Source organism: Peromyscus eremicus, chromosome 4, assembly GCF_949786415.1.
Source record: "Peromyscus eremicus chromosome 4, PerEre_H2_v1, whole genome shotgun sequence".
NCBI classification, from domain to species: Eukaryota; Metazoa; Chordata; class Mammalia; order Rodentia; family Cricetidae; genus Peromyscus; species Peromyscus eremicus.
In genome coordinates, this window is record NC_081419.1 from 46,618,982 (window position 1) to 46,644,756 (window position 25,775).

Below are 25,775 nucleotides of genomic sequence, written 5' to 3' on the forward strand. Positions count from 1 at the left end.
AGGAAGCCACCTGAGGTATGGGCTTCTATAAAGTGAATACAATAACGACCCCATCAAAGTAGAAGCAGTTACACTCCAGAACTCTTGTCAAGAGAGGTCAGATACTTATGGAGGAGGGGGGTACTCACTCATGTCTAAATGAAAAATTGCTTAAAACTGCTCTAAAGCTCCAGCTAAATGAACTTTTGGAAGAACGGTTTTCACAAAGTCGAAGCCTGGGTGTGATGAGATACAGTATCCAAAGTACACCTGGCAGCTTCATTTACATCCCACACAATTCTGGCTCCCACCAGCTCTCTCAACACAGTAAACAGAGAGGCAAGCAAGAAAACGGCCCTTTCTAACTCTGCAGGGCATATATTTATAATTACTAATGTATAACACTAACTTTAAAACCATTTGACCACACCAATGGCTGCAGCTTATTAGCAATCATATATATCATCATGAAATCCATAATAATGATAAATAATCCACAGCAAATGAATACATATATAATTACATGCCACTTTGAGAATTGAAAACCTAGAACTGGAAAAAAAAAACTGTAGGTAATCAAAACTTAGTGAACATAAGGTAGACTGGAAAAGGATGATATGTCTTTTATGAGAAATGAATTACATCCCGTAGACATTCAGCCAACCTTTACAATCAAATGTGGGGTTGAAACACAGTTTGGTCAATAAAGACAGGGGGTGAAACTGTGTCTGCACTGCCAGCACCGACATAAAAACTCCAGGCACAGTGGGGCACACCTGTAACCCTAGGATTGGCTAGCACCGGGGTAAGGGCATGTCAAGTGCCCCCCTGGAGCCCACTGGCCGACCAGTCTAGAAGAGCCAGCTTCGGGTGCCATGAAAGATCTGTCTCAAGAAAACCAGTGGAGAAAAACTGAGGAGAGACCCTTGCCATCGTTCTCCAGCTCCACAAGCACATGCGCACTCGTGAATACTATTCCATACACACACCACATGTTTTTATTTCATCATTTCAAACTAGGCTTTAAAACTGACTATCCCTCTTTTGGAAAGACCCAAAGGAAATTAATACAGCTATTTCATGTCTCCAGTATTTAAACCTTGCCAGCATTCATAGTCTCTAACCTCTTGGAGGCGTCAAAAACAAAAACAAAACAAAATAAAAAAAGCTGCTGCATGCAAAACTGAAACTGTAAGCGCTCCGCGCTGTTTCCACACCCAAACACGCAACAGCACCCTGAGGTAAACCAGAAAGAAGACTCTTTGCCAGAGCGGTGATGATCGGATCATCTCTAAACTGCAAGCCAGAGTGTGTGAGGACCTTCTTCTAGTTTCTTTATGATGCGAGTGAATGGAGCTTACCTTCTTGGCTCTCTGGGCTATGTCTGGCGTTCGCGTCAGCAACTTCTCAATCAGGTACTCTCTATTCTGCAAAACAAATAACCCCAAACAGTTTAACACCTAGTCAGATGCCCGAAAACTCACAGCAATTTCAAAACAGCAGATTGACTTGGGAGGTTTTAAGCATGTTACCTTGGCTTTCTGGAAGAATTTGCATTTTAAAAGTTCTGCTGCTGTGGGCCTGAAAGATCAATAATAAATTAGAGTTGAAACAATCACCACATAATAAATATACTGCCTTGATGCTACAGCTTAACCTTAGAGCATTTCTGGGAGATTGACCTTCGGGTGAACAAAACCAACAACCAAGTTAATCACAAGCTGGCACCAAATAGAGCAGTGTCTGTTTTCTAGATCTTTCTAAATCCCTCTACTGCAAAGCACATCAACTCTTGTGAGTTAATATTTGGGCACATCAATTTTCCAGCCTCCATTCTTATACTTCAGCGTGTCAACTTGGAAGGTTAGCAGACCAACCTCTGGGAGCTAAATTCCGACGTTTGTAAGAAGCCATACAACTACAATAGGACCCTATCAAAGGAACTCACAACTACAATAGGACCCTATCAAAGGAACTCGGGAGTCCGCCATGTTCTGTGAGTCTCAAGGAGCAGCAATTACTAAAAAGGGCTCACAGAGAGATCTTAGGTGCCAGCTCAGTCTCCACAGTATTGAAATGACTGCTTCAGTGTATATGGACCACTGTTTTTCAAAAATCAAATGGCATGGTGATTAATAAAATGCAAATTCACGTAAAAGCATTTCTGGATATGTCTACTTCCCTGCAGTATCATATAACTTGTAACTTATGCTGTATATCCCATAAACTCAAAGTTAGGTCCAGAAAGCTCAAAAAGGTTTCATCACGCATCTGAATGCTAGCAAGACTGCTCATAAAATTACACATGCAGAAACATTTCAGATTGCAGATTTTGGACAGGGGACACATAAGTGGTCGAGTCTGTAAATACTCCAAAGTTTAGAAGACTCTGAAATTCAAAATACATTTTAGATCTGGCCTCCTCGAGCTGTGCTTTCACAGACACTGCCATGAACTCCTCAGTGCAGCCCCACAGAAGCGGCAACCATTAGGCTAGTCCACTATTAGAGATGCTAAGTTTAACTGATTGGTCCCCAGGCTCCAAAGCTCAGCATCGGAAGGTCTGCTCTCCCCACTACAATTAGCCAGTGTCCTGTTGAGCGATGTCTTGGCACTGTATGGATATCCTGATGCTGAAAACCTTCCCCTGTGGTCTACCATCTTGGACTTGAATATTTCATGGGAGGTAGCCGCCGAACATTGATTTCCTACTTTGAGCATTCTTTCTATGTTCAACTGACAATTGTCCATAAAGAATAGCTTCCTTTGTCAATAATTCCTTAATTAGGAATCCATTTCACATCAGCTTTCTCTACCTGTATCTATAAAAGAGGGGGGAAAGAGGGGAAAGCTGCCCTAATACTCATCCATGTAAGCTGGAGATGAAGGTCAATGGAAGAGCACTTGCCAAACATCCAAAAAGCTGTCTTACATTAAGAAAAGGAAAGAAGGGAGGAGGGAGGGAGAGGGAGGAGGGAGGGAGAGGGAGGAGGGGCAGAGGGAGGGTAGGTTGTCAGATAATCTGCTAGCTGATGAGTCCCTCATCTTCCAAGAGGAAACAGGAGAGACGAGGGAAGTGCTCTAGATCAAAACAGACTTAAACTATAAAGCCCAGTGCAACTTGCTGCCCTTGAGTGAACACCAGGTTTGAAAGAAAGTAGCAAAACTCACAAAAGACATTTAGAAATAGATCTGCAAATTCACGACATAGAAGACACCTATAAAAACACCGCTCATGTTCTGAAGTGTGGGAAACATCATCACTATGTGGAAGCACACATGACCTTATTCAGAAGAAACATTTCGAATAATTCAGTAAATAAAATGTGCACATACTACGGATGGGAGATGCTAATAATGATGGAACGGGTGAGACTGAAGTAAACCTGGAGCTATTGCTCACATTTTCTTATGTTTTTACATTTTTATAACTGCACATTGGAAGGGAGAAGAAAGCATCATGGGACATTAGGATCCTCAAAAGCTAGCTAAAGTACAAAGGGAATTATACTGGGGTGAGGGTATGAGTCTAGACATTGTCCTTGTGCCTAAAATGATAGGAAGCTATGAGACTGAGAGGCTTCACCAAGGTGCCCAAGCTCCAGGAGAATTGGAGAACATCCGCAAACATATGTGTGTGCCACCTGCCTAAGTCTACAGACCCATAAACTGTATTTCTGTGCAAGGAAGATTTTTATTCTAATTGTTACCACTTCCTTCAAATTGGTGGTGGCGCATGCCTTTAATCCCAGCACTCGGGAGGCAGAGCCAGGTGGATCTCTGTGAGTTCGAGGCCAGCCTGGGCTACAGAGTGAGTTCCAGGAAAGGCTCCAAAGCTACACAGAGAAATCCTGTCTCAAAAACCAGAAAGAAAAAAAAAAGAATATTAGGTACCCTCAAAGAAACCCAAGTCATGCATCCACTACAACAGTTGATAATTGATAACTGCTTTGAGTAAATAAGGATCTAAATGACAGGAGGGCGATATACCTTGGTATTAATGCATTAAATGCACGAGTTCACATCTTGTTCAAAAACCAAAGAACTTGGAGTTGAAAAAGGACCTAGCCATTTTACATGATGCATCGGTTCCTGTTTTGCTGAATATTCGTCTTGCTCATCAGCCTGTGTTACCTATCCTCAGAGGAGCAGGCTCCTGAAAGCAACTAAATCAAGCTCTGTGATCCGAAATCATCCGAGGCTGTCTCCATCAATCTTACACGCTTTTGCCTTCAACTATGATGGTGCTCTCATGTGTCTCTTCTTGCTCATGACAGAGCATACCCTGCTATTCTTGAAAATGATTCTTCAAAATGTTTCATGACCAACTAGCCCACCTTGCACATAAGTTAAGAAATGACTTCGATGTCAACATCTTTTGGAACTTTCTCCCAGCATATCCCAGTAGAATTCATCGCTCCAAACTTGGTGCTCGGGAATTGCGCTTTCCCACTCTCCTGTATTTACCTCAATCTGCGATCCCTCTCTGGTAGCTCCACTTTATCGTGTTACGAGCCCTTCTGAGGCAAAGAGCCTGTAGATTTCATTTTTAAACTTGCTCGCCCAGCACAGAACGGCAAACTCCCATAGCTCAATTTCACACCCCAGCAGGAAGTGAAAGCAGTGCTGGTAGACACTGGAGCTGGGACTGTCACTCCCGTGGCTAAGTTTAGCCAGCACTGAAGCGTCTGCTGGACACGGGGAGGAAGAGAGGGAAAGGCATTGAAAACGGGGCTCACACTAGCAAGACAAAGAGTGGGGACAGCACAGGTGCCGAGTTGGGGAGCCAAAATGATTTTCCTTTTTCTCAGTGACCCCCTCATTCTCCCTCTGCATGCCAAAGGTCAGATGTTAAGCGAAGGTAGAGAGAAGGCTGTGGAATGCTGGGCTGACCTTGAGAAACAGGACTGGAAAAATTCTTTCCCTTCCAGAGAAAGGTCATTTCTATGACAACCAAAAGATGTAAAGGGGAAAAGCATATTGCAGAGAAAACCCTTTTCTCCCCACTCCACTCCATCCTTATCCTTCACAAACCATAAGGTGAGGGGTGGAAATGGCTTTAAAAGCCCACATTCTTCTTTAGGTTTGTTGTGTTGTGTTGTGTTTTGTTGGGGGGGAGGTGTTTTTAATAGGCACTCTAATTCAATGTAGTGAACAATTCAACAGCAGGTCACTGGGTCCTTTTGCACTGAAGTCAGCTCAAGTGTTCACAGCTTTGGGGTAAAACCCCACGTGTGCCAAGCTACCACCGTGGAAAAGAGGGGAAAGGGGTCCTAGAGAAATGAGTAAGATGAAGAAAGGATGAGACCAGCAAAGGTGCCTGGCGCCCGTCTGAACTTAGCTTTGCATGCCTGGTTATTTATTCACTGTCATTTTATGCAACAGAAACTACCACTATGTACTTACTGTGGAGCCATCAACCCTGCCTGTCATTTAGCTGAGTTCTACTGGAGCAAGGGATCTTCCCGGCCACCTCCCACATGGCTGCTGACCACTGCCCAGCAATGAAAACAGGTAATATAAATAGAAACACTGTTTTACAAGAAATGCTCAAGTGCCACCAGCACCTGAACTAGTCCAGGCTGTGAATGATGACTGAATCTGAAATCCTTAAAAACAATACAGTATTCTGCAAGTACCAACGTTCTCAGAAGAAAACCGCTCAATGGATTCATCTGATATATATGGCTGGACCAAAGTCCACTGAGACTTAAAATGAATCTCAAAGGCTTCGGGATGAGTATCATCCAGTTTAAACAGCTCTAACAGCATGCTTTAATAAATTCTAAGAGCTTACTGACGTCAGGCAGAACTGCTTTGCACAGCTCTCCCTCCTTTGGCAAAGTAATATTCCAGTCTAACTCATTGCTGACACACTCATCTATGCAACATCTACCCGCTTGGTGCTCAAAGTGAACGCTCGCTCTTCTTAGAGGTTGCCATCATTGGGAAATAGGTAATCTGTAAGATCAAGGCTCATTTTATTAGGAAATAGCAAGACATTCTGCTATGCAAATACAGGCAACTCTGCCGGAGCTAATGCAAAGCACAAACCTCCACGAGGGATGGGGCTCCTACACCTCAGGTCCGTGTCACCAGGAAAGTACAGAGCCTGGCATGAGAGCGCAGGAGTGACTCCGTCCTGGGTATTCTGCCACTGTGTTTGTCCCTGGCTGCTTAAGTCTCTTAGCAGCGCTAGGGCCTGGGCGCCTACAAACTGCGCTGAGATCGCAGGGAGAGGAGTTACATTCAGACAACACGTATACACAGATTATCCAAGTTTTCCTTCAACTTCTTAACCCACTTGAATCTGGTTTCTGTTCCTAAAATTCTCTTCAGAGGATTGAAATCACCTCCAAACTGCAAACTCCCATGAGTCTCCAGATATAGAGATGAGTGCCCAAGTCGTTCTAAAGTTTTGAATTTGTTGTGTAAGTCTGTAGTGATATTGTGTTCCCCAAAATATTGTGCACCTAAATAAACTTATCTGGGGTCAGAGAACAGAACAGCCACTAGATATAGAGGCCAGAAAATGGTGGCACACATGCCTTTAATCCTAGTATTCCAGAGGCAGAGATCCTTCTGGATCTCTGTGAGTTCAAAGCCACACTGGAAACAGCCAGGCGTGGTGACAAGAGCCTTTAATCCCAGTACCAACCATAGAGGCCTGGAGGTCTGTATAGACAGGCAGTGACAAGGAAGTCATGTGGCTGGGCTTAGAGCCAATGAGAAGGCAGGAAGCAGAAAGGTATATAAGGCGTGAGGACCAGGAACTAGAGCTGGTTAAGCTTTTAGGCTTTTGAGCAGCAGTTCAGCTGAGATTCATTCTAGATGAGGACACAGAGGCTTTCAGTCTGAGGAAACAGGATCAGCTGAGGAACTGACAAGGTAAGGTGGCTGTGGCTGGTTCTGCTTCTCTGATCTTCCAGCATTCACCTCAATAACTGGCACCAGGTTTGTTTTTATTAATAAGACCTTTTAGGATTCATGCTACATAAGTCAACCAAAGTATACAGTGTAACAGTGCTAAAAATTTAAACAGATAGAGCACTAGCATACTGCCATTAGTATGTAAAATCTCAGCAATTCTCCCTGCCAGGGTGGAGGCAAATGATGAATGTCAGTCTCTATTTCCAGAGCTCTGAAGCAGGCCCCAGGCAGGCTGCTGCCTGCCTCAAGTGCCATTTCACTGCATCCTCAGAGCAATTCTTTGATTACTAGACCCATCATACAGACAAAGAAATTAAGTCACAAGAATGAGGAAGAAATAGAGCTAGGAATCCCATCCAGTGTTGAAAAAAACAGCAGGAAGAGAATAGAAAGGGAAAAAAACCCAGAAATACTAGAAAATCTTAAACAGCATGAACAGAGCACAAGGACAGATGGGACTAAAATCACTCTGGAACAGTCATTGCTCAGAAGTTCGTCATGTGCATAGAGGCTCATCTATATATTTCATACTGCACGTGTTTTTAATTACACATTATATAAAAATAAATTCAACAGTATACTTCTCCCGCCCTCACAATCCCTGATGACTTTTTGTATATTTGTTTTTGCTTTTCCCAAACTCCTCACATACATCTTCAATGTCCATGTCTTTTCCGCAGAAGAAAGAGCTGCTGGGGAGGTGGGCGCAGCACTGTCAGCCTGCAACTCTTCTAACACAGAACAGCTGCAGTCACAACGACAAGGTTACAGGGAAAGCACTCGGAAGGCCTTCAGCTACTCACACATGCCAACCAGCGCAGAGCGAGTGCTTTGAGGGAAAGGCTTCATGCACATAGGAATACGTAAGTGTGTGGCTGCCTCAAGGACCTGTCTCTGCATCTCCTCTCTCAATCACTGTTTCACAGACACACACATAGAGGGAATCTGGTATCAGAACCCACACAGAGACTAAAACCTGGAAAATTCTTTCAGTTTATTAAGAAACAAAAAGGGTCTGTTAAACACATTGCACATAAACCTATCACTAAATAGCACTAACAACTCTACTCTAAGGAATGAGTTTTTCTGAGTTGTGTGACATTACTCATCACAGCCACTAGATGGATCTCAACTCGTTCCAGAATCCCAAAGGTTGTCAGTGAAGTCCCAGAACTAACCAGAAACACAAAGACGGCTCTCACCCGGTGTGGGTGGGAGCTCTACCAGTTAGTTCTCTGTAATGACAAACTCTGCCTTGTGGTAATAACACCAGATACAATGGAAGGGGAAGCAGATGCTGAAGAACAAAATTAAAATCTAAGGGCATTCTCACCAAAAGGAGGGTGGAAAAGTAACCCCAGGGAAAGATCAAGGAGCAGACGGGGGAGGGGGAGAGATAATCACTATAAATCAAACATAACAACAAGAGAAATGTCAAGCACAGTCTGTAGGTATTGTTTGCAAAAAATAATTTAAAGATTTGCAATAGCAAATAGTCACAAAATAAAAACAAAACAAAACAAAAACAAAAACTGTGCCAAGGCCAAAAAAGCATGGCCTAACTCACAGTAATACTAAAAAAAAAAGGTTAAAAAGCATAATAAGTTGCATAAAGAATTTACCACTAGAATACAGCAATGCCTTCTAACAACAGGGTTCCATCCCTGAATGGGAGACTTCTGGAAGAAAATTTATTATTTTTCTTTAAGCTAAGTAGAAAACCAGAGCCTTAGGTGAACTATGATATACAGAGGACTTTCCAGGTCTGTTGAGGAAATGGCAGGCACACAGAGCCATGTCTCTTACAAGGAGCAAGGACTGTCTGTGATTTGTATCACTGAAATTCTCCTTTAAGTGATAAAGGACTCTGCGTTCCATTGTCCACGCCAGGGTATTTCAAAGTCTCGGGATGTAAAAGGAAGAAAGAGATTTAAAAGAAGAAGAAAAAAAAAAGAGTTGTATCAATACAGGGCAGTAACATAAGTACATGGAGGAAACATTAAGTAAATTTAAAGCCTGCTTCCGTTTACATGATTAATCTTTCTAGGTAAGCTTTTCCCTGCTGATAGTCTTTTAAACAGCCCACACAACTTGTTCTGCAACTAAAAGGAAGCTCATGCAAAATTCACTAACTCGGCCTGGTTCAGACTGGAGCTAGCCGGATGCTGGGATCCTGAGAGGTCAGCTCAACCTAGAGAGTGCAGGATATTAGCTCAGAGTCCCTCATCGCTATCAATGCCTTCTGATTTCACTTTGTTCCTTTTCTTTGTTGAGAGTTGCCTATACCTAGCAAGCAAGATCAATTCTTCCCTCTCCTCCTCCCTTGTCCTACACCAGCTTCTCTCCCCACAGACTGTTATCTAACAGCATGAGCAAGGCATCCTTTTCACATCCACAAGCATAGCTTGGTCAGGACTCAAACCAGGTCATTAGGTCCCGAAGTGGGTCCAACATACCTTTTGGAAGGATCTTTCTGAAGACACAGTGAAAGTAACTTTCTGAAGGACTTGCCATATTTCTTCATCATTTCTTTATCCTCTACTCCAGTTTCTAAAGTGGGCGGGTCATTTTGCAAAGTCAACATCAGCACCTGCAGCCAAAGAAAGGTGGAGACAGTCTCTGCTGAATATGAGTGACAATGGAACGGTCAGCTTTTTCTGTCACAAAAGCACCCAAGTCCTTCCTTGACTGGGTTACCAGCATGCTTGTCCCATAATTAATGGTCCAAAACTTGAGTTACTGAAAGGACCCATTTGTCTTTGCAAATCTGCCCACGCCCTCCTTAACCTTGGATATTCTCATGGACAGAACTTGGGAAATTTGCTCTGTGTGTTAAGAATGGTCTCTCAAAGCCACAGGGAGAGACTTTTCTGGGAAGTAGCTCTCACAGGACCTCAGGGAACACTTGCTACAGCGCAGGCTGGTTGGGAAAGAACCATGGTTGGGAGAGAAAAGGACATTCAAGTGTGAAGGCCATTCATAAGTACAGAACCCGAGGTACTCAGGGCTCCTGCAACATATTAGCAACCCTAAAAATAAAACCCCAGTATCCCATGAGGTAACATGATTTTCTCTTAAAGAGAAAATAATATGAGAAAATTGTTAAAGGGGGTTGGTGAAAACTCAAAGGCTAAGATACTGATGATGGTCATGACAGAATTATGAGTTACCTATCAAAAGCCTGTGCTACATGGCAAGGGGCAAAGCAAACCACAGTTTCAAGTCAAAAGGAAATAATTCAACTCCTTCACACTAAGAGAATTATTTCCTGTAAAAGCAAGCAGAGTGAGTACATTGCATACTATTGACCTACAAACTGAATAAGCCTCCTCAATGCATAAATCAGCCCTAATTTATGCCAATTCTATGCATGTCAAGACTCCTTTCAAACACTCTGAGACATGTGAATAGATGAATGATAAAAGTAACTGTTGTTGGTGGAGTACAACAGCCCAGAGGAGAATGTGGGCTACTGTGAACTCCTGAAAAAGTCCTGGAGGACTTCAAGCTGGGACTAACAACTGCCTCTCTAGACTCAGGTGGAAAAAGTAAATGGAGACAGGGAAGCAAAGAAACATATATAGAAAAAGAAAATATATTAAAAAAAAAAGATAAAAGAAACTTCTCTGAATTATCTAGTATTTTTTTTCCATAAAATCTCTTCTATGGTTTATACTTGTTTCAAATTTTCCACTAAAAAAAAAAGTCACAGAGATAGAGATGTGCATATATGCATTAAGTATATCATTGACGTCTTAACTGTGTTAAACATTTATACAGAAAGAGAACAGGTGGGGGTGTGGCTCAGCAGCACTGTATGCTCAGAACAGGTGAAGTCCTGGGCACAATTGCCAAAAACAATTTAAAAGAAAAATAAGAAATTAACACCACTAAAGCATCAGCAGGGACTATTTGTGGCTGGTGAAATCGTGGGGGATTACTCTTCCTTGCTATTCTTATTTGTACTTCCAAGTTTTCTACAGTAAGAAAGTACATTTGGGAGGCAGAGGCCGGAAAACAACCAGGGCATCAAACAGAGCCTCACATGCCCTGAACAAGTGCTCTGTCCCTAAGCTCTCCCTTGGCCCAGCTTACACCAGTAAAACTAGCGAACCTTTCTGCCCTCAGATTTTAACTCTGTTAGGTTTTCTAAAAATTAAAATATGAAAAATAAAACAAGCACAGACTACAGTTTTGATGAAATGTCTTCATAATTTCCACTGAACAACTGCAGCCTCAGAACCAAATCTGGCTGGGGGAATTAAAAATGCTGTTACCATCTCAGAGGTAGAGCAGATAGAAAAATAACAAAACCTGAAAAAAGTACCCAAAATATATGTTGCTTCAAAACACTGTGACTCACTCACATCAGATGAGCCACAACACCACACTCTGTGAGCAGGCTGAAAATGGTATAAACTATCTCTATTTATAAAGAAAAAAAGGGGGGGGCATCCTGAAATCCATCTGCAAATATAATAGCCCTCTAATACAGTCTTAGATTTCGTGGGAGACCTGAGATTGCCCTGCTCTTTCAGAGTCAGTAGTCAAAACTACGGAGCTGTTCAACTCTGTACTCAGTCACAAAGCAGGCCACCCCGCACCACCTCTCTTAATTTGGGGCATGAGAACATGAGTCAGCCTTCAACTTGGCTGCATTCCTCCACTAACTCCCACAAGTCTAAGAGGAAAATAAGCATGTTCAAAAGAACCGGAGAACCCATGCACCCCCATCACAGTTCCAAGCTGACGAGTCACCCCCAGCAGTCATTACTTTCATTGGAGGGTATTTGTGGTAGGGCGCGGCTCCAGTCGCTAGTTCAATGGCAGTAATTCCGAAACTCCACATGTCAGCCTTGAAGTCATAGCCTCTCACCTAAGAGGAAAAAGATCAAGAAAAAACACTCACGATGACGTAGCAGGCTTGTTGCACATCACTACATTCATTATTATGTCAGATATCCAAAGCTAAACATAGAAAAATTTCAACGTAATTTGCTAAGGGCTCGCTAGCAATCCGGAATTGAAATCTAAGTTGTATGATACATTCTACTGCAATGACTGACTGAAAAGAAATGTTACAGCTACAGTACATTAGACTTGTGCTATGTTAGATTAATTAGACATACACTATGTAGATATATCAATGATATATATTACTGTACTATAATAATCAAGGTAACATTTTTTTTACCTGTTCCATGACTTCAGGAGCCATCCAACATGGGGTACCAACAAATGTTTTTCTGACTTTATTCCGTGTAACATCACCCCCTGTTGCTAAGAATGCACTTACCCCAAAATCTGGAAAGAAGAAAAAAAAAATCAACCTTACTTTATGTTCTGTGTGGTGTATAAAATCTGATCTCGATCCCATCTCTCCCTGATGGGCCTTAGGATGGTGACGAATAGCTGCAAACATGTGTGTTCATGAAATAAGCCAGGGTTTTCCTGTCCTCCGCCATCTGCTCTCATCTATACTGCAGAAATGCTGTTGGAGGTAATGGGCCAGCAAGTTCCCCATACTTGCTTTCTACTAAAAAGGTACCAAAAGTCACTACTATTTTTAAAAATACAATACCATTGAAAGCATAAACACATTTCAAAAGCCCTGAATATAAAATACCTTGGCTTCATCTAAGTTTCTTTTTTTTTTTTTTTTTGTTAATCACTAACAAGAATACAACTGGAAAAAGTAAGAGTAGAATGAAACAGAGTTATTTTTATATTTTTGTTGTGATTTTCTAGTCAATTTAATTCCAAGCTATCCATGTCCAAAAAGTTAATTTTTTAAAGAAAAAAAAAAGGAATCCATTCCATATCATCGTGTCCTAGACTAAGCACTATATACTAATACCTTGAGCAAAATCATAAAAGCAAACCCACATACAAATTACACAAAACTCAAAGCCAGCCTCGTTTTGTCCTTATGCAACGACCACACAAAGGAAAGGCTGAGTCAGCAAAGAGTGGGTTTTCCCCAAGGTTTGCTTCCTGGATAACTTTCGTAAGTGTGGATAGAACGGTATGTAGAATTAAAATAATCTCTTGCTTTATTCCATTGATTATTGTGTGTGGACATGAGTGGATGTGTCTTCGTACATTCACGCATGTGCATGCACATGGGTGTATCAATGTAGGGTATGGTGAACTTGTGGAAGTCAGAGAACAATTTTCAGGAGCTGGCTCTCTCTCCACCACATTGAGGCATTGTCTCTCTTGCTGTTTCTGCAGCACTGCCTACCACAGGCTAGATGGCTCACAGAGATGCAGGTTTTTCTCCACCTCCCACTTCGCCATGGGCTCACTGGGATTACTGACACACTCTAGCGTATCAGGCTCTTATACACGAGTTCGAGGGATCGAACTCAGATCCTTCAGGCTTGTGTGGCAAGCACTTTTACCCACTGAGCCATCTCACTGGCCAGAAACGATACTCTCCCTAACACTCATTATCTATTCAAATTTGGTATGTGAGCTTAGTTTGGTATACTATACATGCGTATAGACAAATATGCAAAACTAATTTCCGTAATGGACAGTGCTGAACAGCTACTGCTTATTACTGCACACATCCTCGTTTATATTTTTGCATGTAGAGTAAAAGTAGTTTATAAATTAAAGAACCAGCTGCTCTGGACTAAGCTACTTCTCGGTAGCAGCCATGGCAAGTATCCCTGGAGAGTGAAGTGGTAGACAGAAAGGTCAGGGTGCACTGGTGTGTGCCTTTAATCCCAACACTTGGGAGGCAAAGGCCACCCAGGGCTACATAGCAAGTCCCAGGCCAGCCAGGGTTACATAGGAAGACCTTGCCTGCCAAAAAAAGGGGGGGGGGTAGCCAACAGACAGCACAATGTAGGATACTACGCAGTATGATCGTTGCAATACTGCTCTGATATAATTCCCTTTTGCTGGTCCCCTTTGTTGATTGTCAGGATGCACGCAGTTACAAAGAACATCTGCCAGCACAAACTGACACCAAAAGCCTATGGGGGTCTGCTTTAGATCTACAGCGCTGCTATGCACAGGTATGATTTAGTAGCCCTGTAACTAGTCCCGTAAGTGGAAATATGCTGACTTGGTTTACAGTTAAAATATATTCAACTCCCAACAGGACATCGGTTACAAGTAAAGGAAATGGAAATGGAAAGACGGCATCTTTGGTCCGCATGCTCCTTGCGTGTTAATATCGAACAAAGGTTTTATTTGAAAATGCCATACAATTTCATTCGCATGTGTGGCTCCTGCTCTGAAACTCTTTGAATGTCTGTACTGCAGGAGCTCACAGAGGAGTCACGTGAACTGTCACGTGCCTACTACCCATGGCTAGAGGATGTGATTATTCTAAGGCTTTTAAAAATAAAAATTTCAATTTTATTTGTATTTCCCAAATGGAAGTTGAAAAAAGAAACCAACACTCTATTTTTATTAAAATGATCTTATAATACTATAACATTAAATAAATATATATTATCTATAAATAATGACATGTAAAAAGTCCACTTTGAGGAAAAATTAGATTCTTACACTAAAGGCATTTAAAGATGTGAGCCAACTAACCTATAGCTACTTCTCAATTCCTCAAAATTCTCCCTGCTTACAGGATACATTTGAAAAGCTAGAAAAACAGCTGAGAAAGATACATAGTAGCAATTAAACATTGATAATATATCTTCCATGAATCACATGAGTCACATACTTATTCACAGCCTCGGCTCAGAACATCTACTTTAAAGTCAAAAACAGATGGCTAAATGTCTTTAGAGCTCAGGAAAAAAAAAATTCCAGAAGCAGAAAACACCAATGCCAACATCCACTCTCCATTACAACTGCAGAACAGTTACATTTTGCTTCTATGTATGGCTAATATGTACACAGAACATTTTATCTGTTCTGAGGAACTGAGCCTTTGACAAAAGAACATAGTGTACTTATACAAACAGGAGCACCGGGTATACTCTGTTCTGTTCAGACGGTATTCATGTGACAGTGAGAACAAGTGTGGGGGCGGGGAGTGGGAAGCCGGGTTTTCCTAGGGGCACCTGCATACAACTGAAGGGGCTGGGACCAGACACTCTTGGGTCAGAAATCATGCACATCTTTCTGGCAACAAAGAGTCAAATGCTACACATGAATTCAGCCAGTCCACGTTCGTGCCTCTGTAGGACGTGGGTAAAGCTACCATAGGGAAAAAGGTAGAAAGTACTGCCATCTTAGTAACGAAAGGCTCCAAAATCTTCTGAATCCATTTGCTCCTTCCTTTATCCACAGTCAGGCCCTCAGTTTAAGCCATTACTTCTTGCAAAGGGTCCTGCGGCAGCCTCCTGAATCCTCATCTCCTGTTTCCCCTAAGATCCAGGCTTAAGCAAAGAAAGAGGTTTCCCTAGTCGCAGGCCCAAGGCCTCCTTAAAAGCCTGTCAAAGAGACTCTTTCCCCTTAGGATGAAATCAAACCCCTTGAGCCTAACACATAAATATCAACCCCTTCCTCTCCGGCACCATTGGTCACCGCTCCCAGATCTAACTAGAACCTCCTGCCTCACCAAAACGTTTCTGCTCATCTCAGTCGCTCCTAGCATTCCCAGAGCTGCCTCCACACGTGATGCTTGTAGTCCACATACAGGGTTCCCTCCACAGCTCTACTGCAGGCAGAAACAGCAAAGGGCAGTCTAGGAGTCCTTAGTGAGAGAGGCATCCCTGGCATCTTGATCCTTGGCGATTCCTTTGATCTACGCTCATCAAGCCTGCCTATTCTGTCAAGCATCATGTGTGTTACTTGGTCATCATTTGGTCCTCATCCTAGATGGATACATAACTAGAAAGCCTTGAAGAGGATCTGCAGCATTGGAGCCATCTGAGTTTGAGACTATCACACACTAAGAGACAGATGGTAGATATCACAATATACAAGACTAACTCCTCAACTGTGTGACTCATAACCTTCCTGGACCTCTGTTTTCTTACCAGATTTCTCATTTAGGCCTAGTTTTCTGTTGCTTTCATTTTAGAACTTTATCCTACATTCTCTCTCCCCATATGTAAATTTTCCTTAGGGTGAAGGGCAGTTTACTGGTCTCACCTTTTAACAAATAGTGTTCAGTGGGCCATGGGGGAGGGTCAGCATCTGCACCCTTCAGGAGCAGGCATGAAATATGAATGAGAAAGATCTGCTTATGGAGATTAAGATATTACCATCTCAGGAGGAGAAGACCTGAAATAATACACAGCAGCACAGCATGTCTGTGCGGGAGAACACACGAGCTATAACTGTCACCATGGACAATATCTAAAACGGGCCTTGGACCCGGCCTTGGAAGTGAGGGGAGGGAGGAGTTGGACAGGTAAGCTCATGGGAAGCCAATCCCAGACAATGGCACAGTGTGGGCAAAGCCCAAGTTCAGAGCCAAGAAGGAAAAACTGTATGACAGCCTCGAGGGTGGGAGAGTCAAGTGTCTACAGGGATCATAAGAAAACTGCCAGGAGACCAGGTCCTGAGAACCACAGTTCCCGAGATTAAGGACAGCTGGTGCTCAGCCTTGGTGCTAGGAGGGCTGAGTCCCTACAGGGAGTCCTGGTGCTCACTCTCAGCAACCTCCCACTCAGGGCTCCAGCAAGCTTCTGCCACTCAGCTAGAGGAGACAGAAACAGACCTGCTGGGCTCATTTCCCAGAGAAAACAAACACCAGTGTCTTTAAGGAAACACTTCTTTGTTGTTTTCACTGTTGGCAACAAATGCACATTAAAAAAAAAAAAAAAAAGACAGCAAAACAATGGGAAGAGCAATCTCGCCTTTCTGATTTAGTCTGCAAAACTGGTCCGCCAGTGATGTTGTTATAATGTCTAAAATCGACAGTACAGTATGATATTCTACTTGTAATATCATAGCCTGGGGGGTCAGCTGGCCTTCTAATGAAGACCCAGGAGGGAACCTGGGAGCCCGTGGTGATCAGAGGACACCACCAACATTCCTATTCTCTATATCTAAATTTAGAAAAGCATGAGCCAGGTCGAATGCCAGGGGTGCATGATCAGGACGATCAGTGACCTGTCCAGAAACCTGATGGATGCTGGAAAACAGCTTTTCCTGGTGACAGTGGAGGAGTCCAGCACAGAAGAGCTGTTAAAGCCTTTGAGCTTTTCTTCACCTTGAAAGAAAGAAAGAAAAAAAAAAAGATCCCAGTCTGGCCAGATGCAGACTCACACCCCGGTATTCCTGTGTAGATCTGGCTTACTGATGCCAAATACAAGGCAAGACCTGCCTGTGGATATTTGGTGTGCCTGCCACAAGAGAATTTCTCATCCACCTACGAGGGATCAAGACCAGGGATTTCCCTAAGCTGACAGGACAGAGTGGGAGAACCATCTAGGGGCTTGCTTGCTAATGAATGGCAGAATTAGACTGAACATCAGTTTCATTAAGAGTCAGGAAGGACTCTGTGACGTCACCAGCCCTTGCCACCACCGAAACTCTCCACAGTGCCTGCGAGACACACACACACACACACACACACACACACACATACACACACACACACACACACACACACACACACGTGGGAACCTTTGTATGGAAAACACTGACACTGGGTCAATTCAACATTTGGTTAGAGAAAAACAGAACTAATATTTGATCGTTCAGAGCTTTCTAAAGATTATTCACAATGTATAAGACCAACATCAAACTTGCAGTATCCTGCAGAGGCTAGCTGAAGGGAGGGCGGTCCCTGAGAGGCCTTAGCTACCAGGAGCCTTTGTTACCAGAGGCGAAGGTTTTGTAAAGCCAAACAGCTGAGTGAGAAGGTTGAAGGGACCATGCTCAGGGAAGGCAACTTGCAACTGGTCCAATTAGCAACGGGGACCAAGGTGGCTGTCTCTAGAGAAGAAATATTGTGAAGTCCCACGCAAAGTGGCTTGGGAAAGGAGAGGGGCTGGGAGCCGGGCAGACCACAGCTGTACCCTAGCAGCGCCATCAAGAGGACCACTCTGTGAAAAGAAACTACGATGACTTAGTGGACACGGGAACTGAAGGGGGAGGAATAAAAAGATTCAAGTCTTGCCAACCAACACAGTGGCTGAGGGTCTGAAATAAAATCGCAGTCCTCCTAAAAGAGAGCTAACTAGCCCCCGACAAAATTCAAAATGGAGTATGGCAGGGGTTAATACTTTGCTTTAATTAAAATTTAAAATTTAAAATGAAAAAGTCCTAAGCTTCCCCAGAGTAAAGATCAAGTTGTGATTTACACAACTCAGAAGAAGAAGTTTGAGGTTCTCCAGTCAATATTAAAAGTTACATTCATGTCACCAAAACCAATCTCTTTATAATTTAACTTGAATCCTGGGGGTTGGGGGGTTGTTGATTGGTTGGTTGGTTGCTGTTTTTTCCCACTTCCCTCAACCCCTTTATGAGAGGCTCTCAAACTGAAATGTGCTTCTAAATACCTAGTGATATCTTCAGCCCCACCAGTATCTTGGCTTCCCTGAGCCCCACGGGTTCCTTAAAATGACAGATGTCCAACAGGCATATAAAGGACGCTGTGGCTTTAATTACTACTATGCAAACTGAACGGCAATAGATAGAAAAACCAATGTTCAACGTTCTCAGTTCTGTTAGGCACCAACTGTAGAGTGTGTTTTTTAACAATGTAGCTCATGTTTCTTGGGCTGTTCATACCAGGGTGCGTGTCAGTGTATCCTGAGTGAGATGCTGTCAGTACTAATGGACCCCGTTCCTACTCAGTACCCAACAGGGTGGAAGCCCTAGGCCTAGACACCATGGGCTTGCAGAGTCCTGCTTCAGACACAACTGACTTTCCAGGGACACCAGACGTGAGAAAATACATGAGCGACCTTTGCATGAGCAAAAAAAAAAAAAAAAAAATGAATACCAGCAACACATGATACTTTGCGGCCCCTTTAACCCCACTTCTTGGAGATGGAAGCAAAGCAGGACCAGGGAGAGCCAGGGCTTCCACAAGTACAGTGTCAGGTGTACCTTTTCCAAGCGCAGTCCAGCCTACATACTACACAAAGATTGTTCTTCCTAAAGAATAGCTCTGCCCTTGGAACTGTGATCAACCCCCTCCCTGACCAGCACCCCACATTTGGCACTGAAGAACAAGGAAGCTCCTCCCAGGCCAGAAGTCAGCACGCCTGTGGAGCCACTGGCTTCCTGTATTACTCTTCCCAATGTCAGCTTACCCAACTGTCACAAAAGCCAGCCAGGAGCCATCAGCTTCTGTAACTGACCAAGTAACCGTTTTTGTTTTACTTTTGTGAGGCGTGCTTAACCCTGGTTTATTTTTGCTTATGAATTAAATCACAGCAACTTCTCCCTTTTCCTGGAGCCCTGGCATCACCAAAATGTCACCAAGGCCTCTGGGCACTGAGAGCCACATCTAGGGTGAAACCCAAAGGCCATGGCCTCCTTCCTGTCAGCTGGAAAACCTGCAACTGAAGAACAGAGATAGCCTGGGACAGCACTTCCTCGAAGGAGGCGGAAGGGACGCTTTTCGTGTCCAAGTGAGCACCATACCTCTGGGTTCTGGAACCCTGCTCAGAAGGCGACAGCACCACTCACTCGGGGCCAGGAGCAGAATTCAAGGCTAAGGTAATAGAGCCAAGATGTGGCAAGACCTGGGACAGCAGCCACATACACTTACAGGGCTGGTTTCCTTCTAGAAAGGGTACCCCTGTGCTTAGGACAGTTTTCCCTCTACAATGGCAGTGGCTTTTCAGCACATCCCCTAAAAGGAGCCTACCTGACTGGAGAGTTTAGAACATAACAAGTTCTTGGCATCATTCATTCTGTGACACACACTGCTGGGTTACTGCTCCCCTTCCACACCTCTCCTGCTCCACCACAACCTGGACTGTTTGCTGTCCCTCAGGGGACGGATCTGAGTAGATCTAAGCCAACCAGTGATGGGTTCCTCAGCACCAGTGAATGGCCTTAGCCTGTGAGATCTGAAGGGAATACAGTGCAAATTCTTGTGGGAAAGTCTGCACCTAAATGGGCTCCTCGGCTCCCCAAAATCCTCTTCCCTTGCAAGATGCAATGCAGGGAGCAACAGCAACCCAGAAAGACAGGCACACTCCAGCACGCAGCAGACATAGGAAGGAAACAGGAAAGAGTCATGACCTTCACGATACCCCGCAGCAACTGTGAAACAGTGTGCCCAAGATTCCTGGCTATGGGAGATAGTCACATGTCTTCCATACTTAACCTCCCACTAGACGACGACTCTATGGTTTGTACCCAAAGGCTTAACTCTCATAGTCTCCTGTCTTCCTTCAACCCAACCATGTGCATTGGCATACTTCCTGACTGCTGAGAGTTAACCATTACATCAAAGACCAAAGTTGTTGCAATCCCCAAAAGGATTTGGTAAAAATCAGAAAAACAGTTTAGTACCCGTTGCAAATTTTGATTATAAAACAGCTCCAGTATTAGCACAGCTTTTAATGCCAGGGGCATAAATCAAAATGAGTAATTGCAGAAGTGTCTCCAGGGGGATGGAGCACATACTGAAAGCCAAGTCTAACTTTTGGTTGCTATTTGGAACAATAATTCCACAGCCTTTACAGCACGACACCCTTCTAGGAAATGGAAAAGAGAGCTACCCTCAAAACTCCAGTCTCGATCCTCAGCCCGAAAGGAGCAGTGTCACCTGGGAGCATCTCCAAGATGCAGGGCCTCGGGGCCCTAGGCTGGAGCCACTGAATCAGAATCTGCACTATAGGAAGATGCCGGCTGACTCCATGCACACCGGAGATGAAATTGCCTAGCCAATCACTGTGCCTGGACAACCTCAACAGCAACTCCACAGCTTCCTTATTTACCTCTCAGCTGAAGAGAACCACAGTCACAAGATGAGAATGCAGAAAAAGTACATATGTACACAAGGCCACGTATTTTGTGGTGTGGTAATGCCAAAGGTGATGCAAATATAAATGACATGTGACAGTGAACTGCCTAATTCAGTGACTCTCAACTGTGTCCAGTGTGTCCTGGAGGCCAGGCAGTCATCCCTCTCTACAGAGGATCCAGAATCTTTTTAAGTACATGAAAATAATTTATAATCACACTCTCATTAACTGTCCATCATTCACAGCTGCCCAAGGGAGAGGCCGTGGTCCAGGGAGAGATGCTGTGGTGACTGTATTTTATGCACAGACGTTTACAGCTCTGATCATTCCCCCCCCCCCCCCCCCCCCCCCCCCCGCTCATGAAGGCGTGGCTGAACTAAGGGTAAAACTGTCATCTGATCAAAGCAATAACCTTGAGGGCACTCATCTTTTAAGAGAGTCGATAAGCGTGTTAGCAACTGATCTACAGCTGGTCATCAGATGTTTGTATACCACCTGCCCTGCTCCAGAGAGAATGGTAGCGTGTAGGGTTTGGGAAAATACCAGAATCTTCTAACAACCTCATTCAGTGCTGCCCTCTGACCTTTGCCTCACACCAGGCTCCAGTCTTTCATTTTGCTTCTTCCTTCTTACAATCAAAGGGTGCTCACTGATCTGGGTCTGGCTTTACTGGCTGAGGCCCCCATCCCCAGTATGGTGTCTGAAGTATTCACAGGCCAAAAACATGATCCTGTGGAATTTCCTGAGTCTGGGCCCTGGAGGGTCCCTTGTCAGCTGCTCTGGACAAATGCATGCTCCCCATCAATGAATGAGAGAGGAGCAGTCCTGACTGTCTTTGAAACATCAAACAATGACAATTTTACAACCTTCTCTGACAGCAAATTAAGGGAAGAAACTAGATGACATCTCTCTTCATTCCCTAAAGGAAGATTTTCACATTTGAAAAATAGAGGAAATGAGAGGCAAGCCTACAAGTACTTAGGGTATCATCTGGGTTGGTTCGCAACACTGCCATCAACCGGTTCCCCTCTAACATGGCTGGGAAACTGGAGTCCGAGGCCAGTCATGCTGAAGGGCCAGGCAGGAGTCAGTTTTCTCCAGTCCAGTGATACACTAATCAACGGTCAACTGTCTATTGGATATGACACTCACTGTGAACAAAGGGAAAAAAGTGTCCCAGAGAACAGAAGGGCTAATATAAGGACACTCTGACAATGGTAAGCACAGCCAGAAACTAGGCTTAATCCATCCTCCATGCCCAAAATCATCCTCTGATTTGCACGCTTTAGAATAGGACCAGGAATGTCTTTAGTGCTTACAGTTAGCGAGGAGCCACTCAGACGCTTTGATACAAGATAGGTCCTTGGAGATCACGTTGTCAACCCTCCAGCTGAAGGAACTGATCCATGGAGCAGCTGAACTGTCAGAAAGTAGCGAGTTCAAGTTCCTAGGGGAGGTCATGGTGGGGGCTCGATGGTGAGCACTGTAGGGGCAGTCTGAGGAGATCCGAGAACAGCCTGCTTGTATGACCTTCTGAACGGCTAGACTTCCACACACAAGTCTACAACTGCTCAGCAGCCTTCAGATCCCTCACCTGTGAAGCCTACTCCACTGGGCTGTCAGCACAGCTCGAAGGTAAATATATGAGACAAGTATCATCCCCAAAGCCGGGGTCACGTTTCTGAAGTCCCCAGGGTCCGCAGCTGGCCATATCCAAAAGGACAGGCGTATGCATCTTAGATCAAATATTAATACTTCTAAATTTCCAATGCAACATTTATACACCCGCAGGTGATCTTTTCCAGGCAAATCTCTATTGAACTGCTCCATTATCACAAGTGTCTGTGAAACCACAACAGCCTGTCTGTACACTTGAAAGAGACAGCCCCTAAGGGAAATGTGAAAATAATTCCAGTTGCCACAAGTAGTCAAGAAACAACTGACATCATTTCCGCAAAGTTCCAAGAAGGATTAACTGAGGATAACAAAACCGTCAAAGAATCTGCAGGATCTCAAATCTGCAATAAGACAAATTTCACATTTAGAACAATTAACTATTAAGAGAGCATCCACTAGACTATGTTGCTCAGTGTTTTTTCATCTGCATTTGCTATTTATCAAACTCTCACTCAGTACCACTAGCCAGGTAGTGTAACAGAGCCTGAGGTTCCATGCAAATCTTGTCTCAAAATAATAAGATGGGAAAATACAGAGGAAGACATCCAACATGGACCACTTGCCTCCCTGAGACCACGCACAGGCAAGCACACGCACACAAACCCATGTGCACACACACACGAATAAACCAGAGCAAAAAATTAGTAAGACAGAGGGCAACTAAGGAAGATACTGAAGTTGGCCTCTGGTCTCCACCCCCATGTGATTACATAAACATACGCCTGCCTGTAACATGAACAGACACATACACCACACATGTAAACACATGTACACAGACTGTACTGTGTGTGCCTATTTCACTTCCACTGTGTGCTTGACGACAAATATACTTCCATTGCTTGCCATTCCCTCAGCTCAGAGGACTGTGTGTAAATGCCTGATTAATGTACGTCAACTAGTCATTTAAGATACACTGAACCCAAGCACCTAATGTTCACTTTTTGCCAGGGGCAGAGCAGAGAGTAACAAATGAACAACTAGAAAATGAATGAAAAAATAATGTACCAATGGACTCAACTTATTCTTTCGGTCTAATACTCTGGCTTTGCCCAGATCTCTACAGTCTTTTGATAATGTATGAAACCTAATGGTGATAATAAAAGTCCTAGAAAGAAGGAAGGGAGGGAGGGAGGGAAAGAGGGCAGCAAGGGAGAGAGGGAAGGAGTCCCATCTGCTTCCCTGGTGCTCAGCTCTGCCCACCGTGTAGTTCAATGTGCACAGCTGAGGAAAGCCCCCAGCAGCAGAGCAGAGCGGTTCTTCTTTGCTGGGTTCACCGAGAAAGCTTCCCCAAGTTATCACCCAAGCAAATGCTAGCAGCTAAGGGTGGAGGCTGCTTACAGTCTCTCCCAGGTGACTCTTCCTGGCACTATACAGGTGGGATAAAAAGGCGGGTTTCCAGAGTTGATCACGCCCTTGGCTCCTGTTAGAGGTTTCAAGTACTACCTTCTATCAAAATCCCCCAAACCAAGAAATCACAGCAACTGACTGTCCTTATTCGCTTAACCCCAAAAAAGAACTGGTCTGGAGATTTTTCTCATAATTAATCAAATTTTAATACAGTTTACATAATTATAAACTACCCCTGAATCTGAAAATAAGTATTGTGGTTGACTACAAAGCAACTTACATCCATCCAATATTCTAATTCATCTATGTATCTATTTTCTAGGTATGCCAAGGTCCCTTGTGTTCGTTCTCTGCTTCACTTTTCTCTGAGTTCATTCGCGTTTAGTTGATAGTCACCCACAGCAAAGCATACCCAAGTACAGAGGTGAAACATTTTTTTCATTAAGAAACTATCTTCAGTGAGGTGCACTGGCCCATCAGCTACAGTCCTTATACTCAGGAGGGGGAAGCAAGATTATGAGTTCAAGGACAGCTGGGCAACACATGAGAGCCTGTCTCTAAATCAAAAACCTACTTTCGGCTGTAGGGGAAAAAGCAATGTGTATGTGCCTGGATATCTTGAATACTCTCACCTCTGCCCTGGGAAGTTGATATTTAGGCTTACTCAGTTGTCACATCTGCTGTGCCTCCTGCCTGAACCTCGTCACTAACAGCTCACTGACTTGCATGAGACAAGGCATCTAGCATGTCTCCCGATCAGAGCACACTCACCACAACTTCCTGAACCCCTTCCTCCTGTCAGCTACTCTGAGGTGACGTAGAGATGAACAACAGAGTTTCTATCATTGGGAGTCCCCTGGTTTGGAGGGAGGGAGGAAAACAAGGGACCCAATTTCCCTAGAGAACCATGGGCTAGACAGAGTAAGTTTGGCTGTGAGGAGAGCACGTTCAGACCTCTTAGGGGCTTAACCAAGCCACGATGGATTAGTAAAGGGGAGGATGAGGATGGATGGGTTTCACAGAGAATGGATGCCAGAAACAGAGCTGTAGGATAGATGGTGTCAGCAAAGTGACAGGAGCACTGAGGGCCCAAACAGGAGCACTTGAGAGGAGACGGGTCACGGCAGGTCCCTCCTCTACACCTTATCGAGGAGCTCCATTTATCCCATCAGTGGGTTTTAAACTCTGGGCCAGAAAGTGACATAGGCAGACATATACATGATAGAATCTTCCCTCAGGTGAGAATGGGGAAATCAATGGGGCAAAGGGGGACAGCCAAGGAATAGGGTAGGAGGTCAGACAGTGCACGGAGCCTTGCCCTGTAACCACTTCCTCCTCATCTTGCAACACTCCAAATAAGTAAAATACTTCCTCCCCTTTCCCACACACCAGTAACAGTTAGCTGACTCTAAAATGGAATGTTTAAATTGTGTTCTAGTGTTTTATTATCCCAGGTATGTACATGCTACATGGTTATGGGGGCCAGAATAAGCAAGACCAGCTTTCAAGAAGGCTTCCCAGTGAGTGTCAGAGGCCACCCTCTGAGCCATGGTGTCAGTAAATAGGATGCCACCAGCAGCTGCTCATTAAGATGCCTTGGTTCCTTTCAGAGTATACCCATACTCATCAAAGGCTGCTTCCAGAGCAGATTGAGTTTCCATGCTGCCTTGCTCAAAGCCTCCCTTCCCTACAACCCAAGAAATACCTCGTCAATCTCCAGCCACCCCTATCAAAGTCCAAAGAAGACAGAAGGAACACAAATAACCCAGCAGACCTGGGTTTAAAAATCTCAGCCCCCTCCCCATCTCCCTGAGACTAGCACTAATGTACTGAAAAGAAGCTTCCTTGCAAGCCTCTCTGGAAGTTTTTGTCAGGGAGATTTCTGTGTTCAAAAACACATACAGAAGCTGGCCATGGATTTAAGGATGAAAGAACATAATCTCCCTCCCAGGAAACAGGATATAAGGAAGTCATGCG

The 25,775-nt window shown here is 44.0% G+C and overlaps 1 protein-coding gene across 1 annotated transcript in view; it reads right to left on the reverse strand.

Moving 5' to 3' along the window:
* Stk39 (serine/threonine kinase 39) overlaps nt 1-25,775 on the reverse strand; it is a 280,274-nt gene that overhangs the window by 159,781 nt on the left and 94,718 nt on the right. The window contains exons 6-10 of the mRNA XM_059260604.1: nt 12,104-12,213; nt 11,684-11,785; nt 9,366-9,499; nt 1,512-1,560; nt 1,341-1,406 (exon numbers count right to left, since the gene is read on the reverse strand). Coding sequence (XP_059116587.1) covers nt 1,341-1,406; nt 1,512-1,560; nt 9,366-9,499; nt 11,684-11,785; nt 12,104-12,213 — 461 coding nt within the window. The remainder of the gene's footprint in view (nt 1-1,340; nt 1,407-1,511; nt 1,561-9,365; nt 9,500-11,683; nt 11,786-12,103; nt 12,214-25,775) is intronic.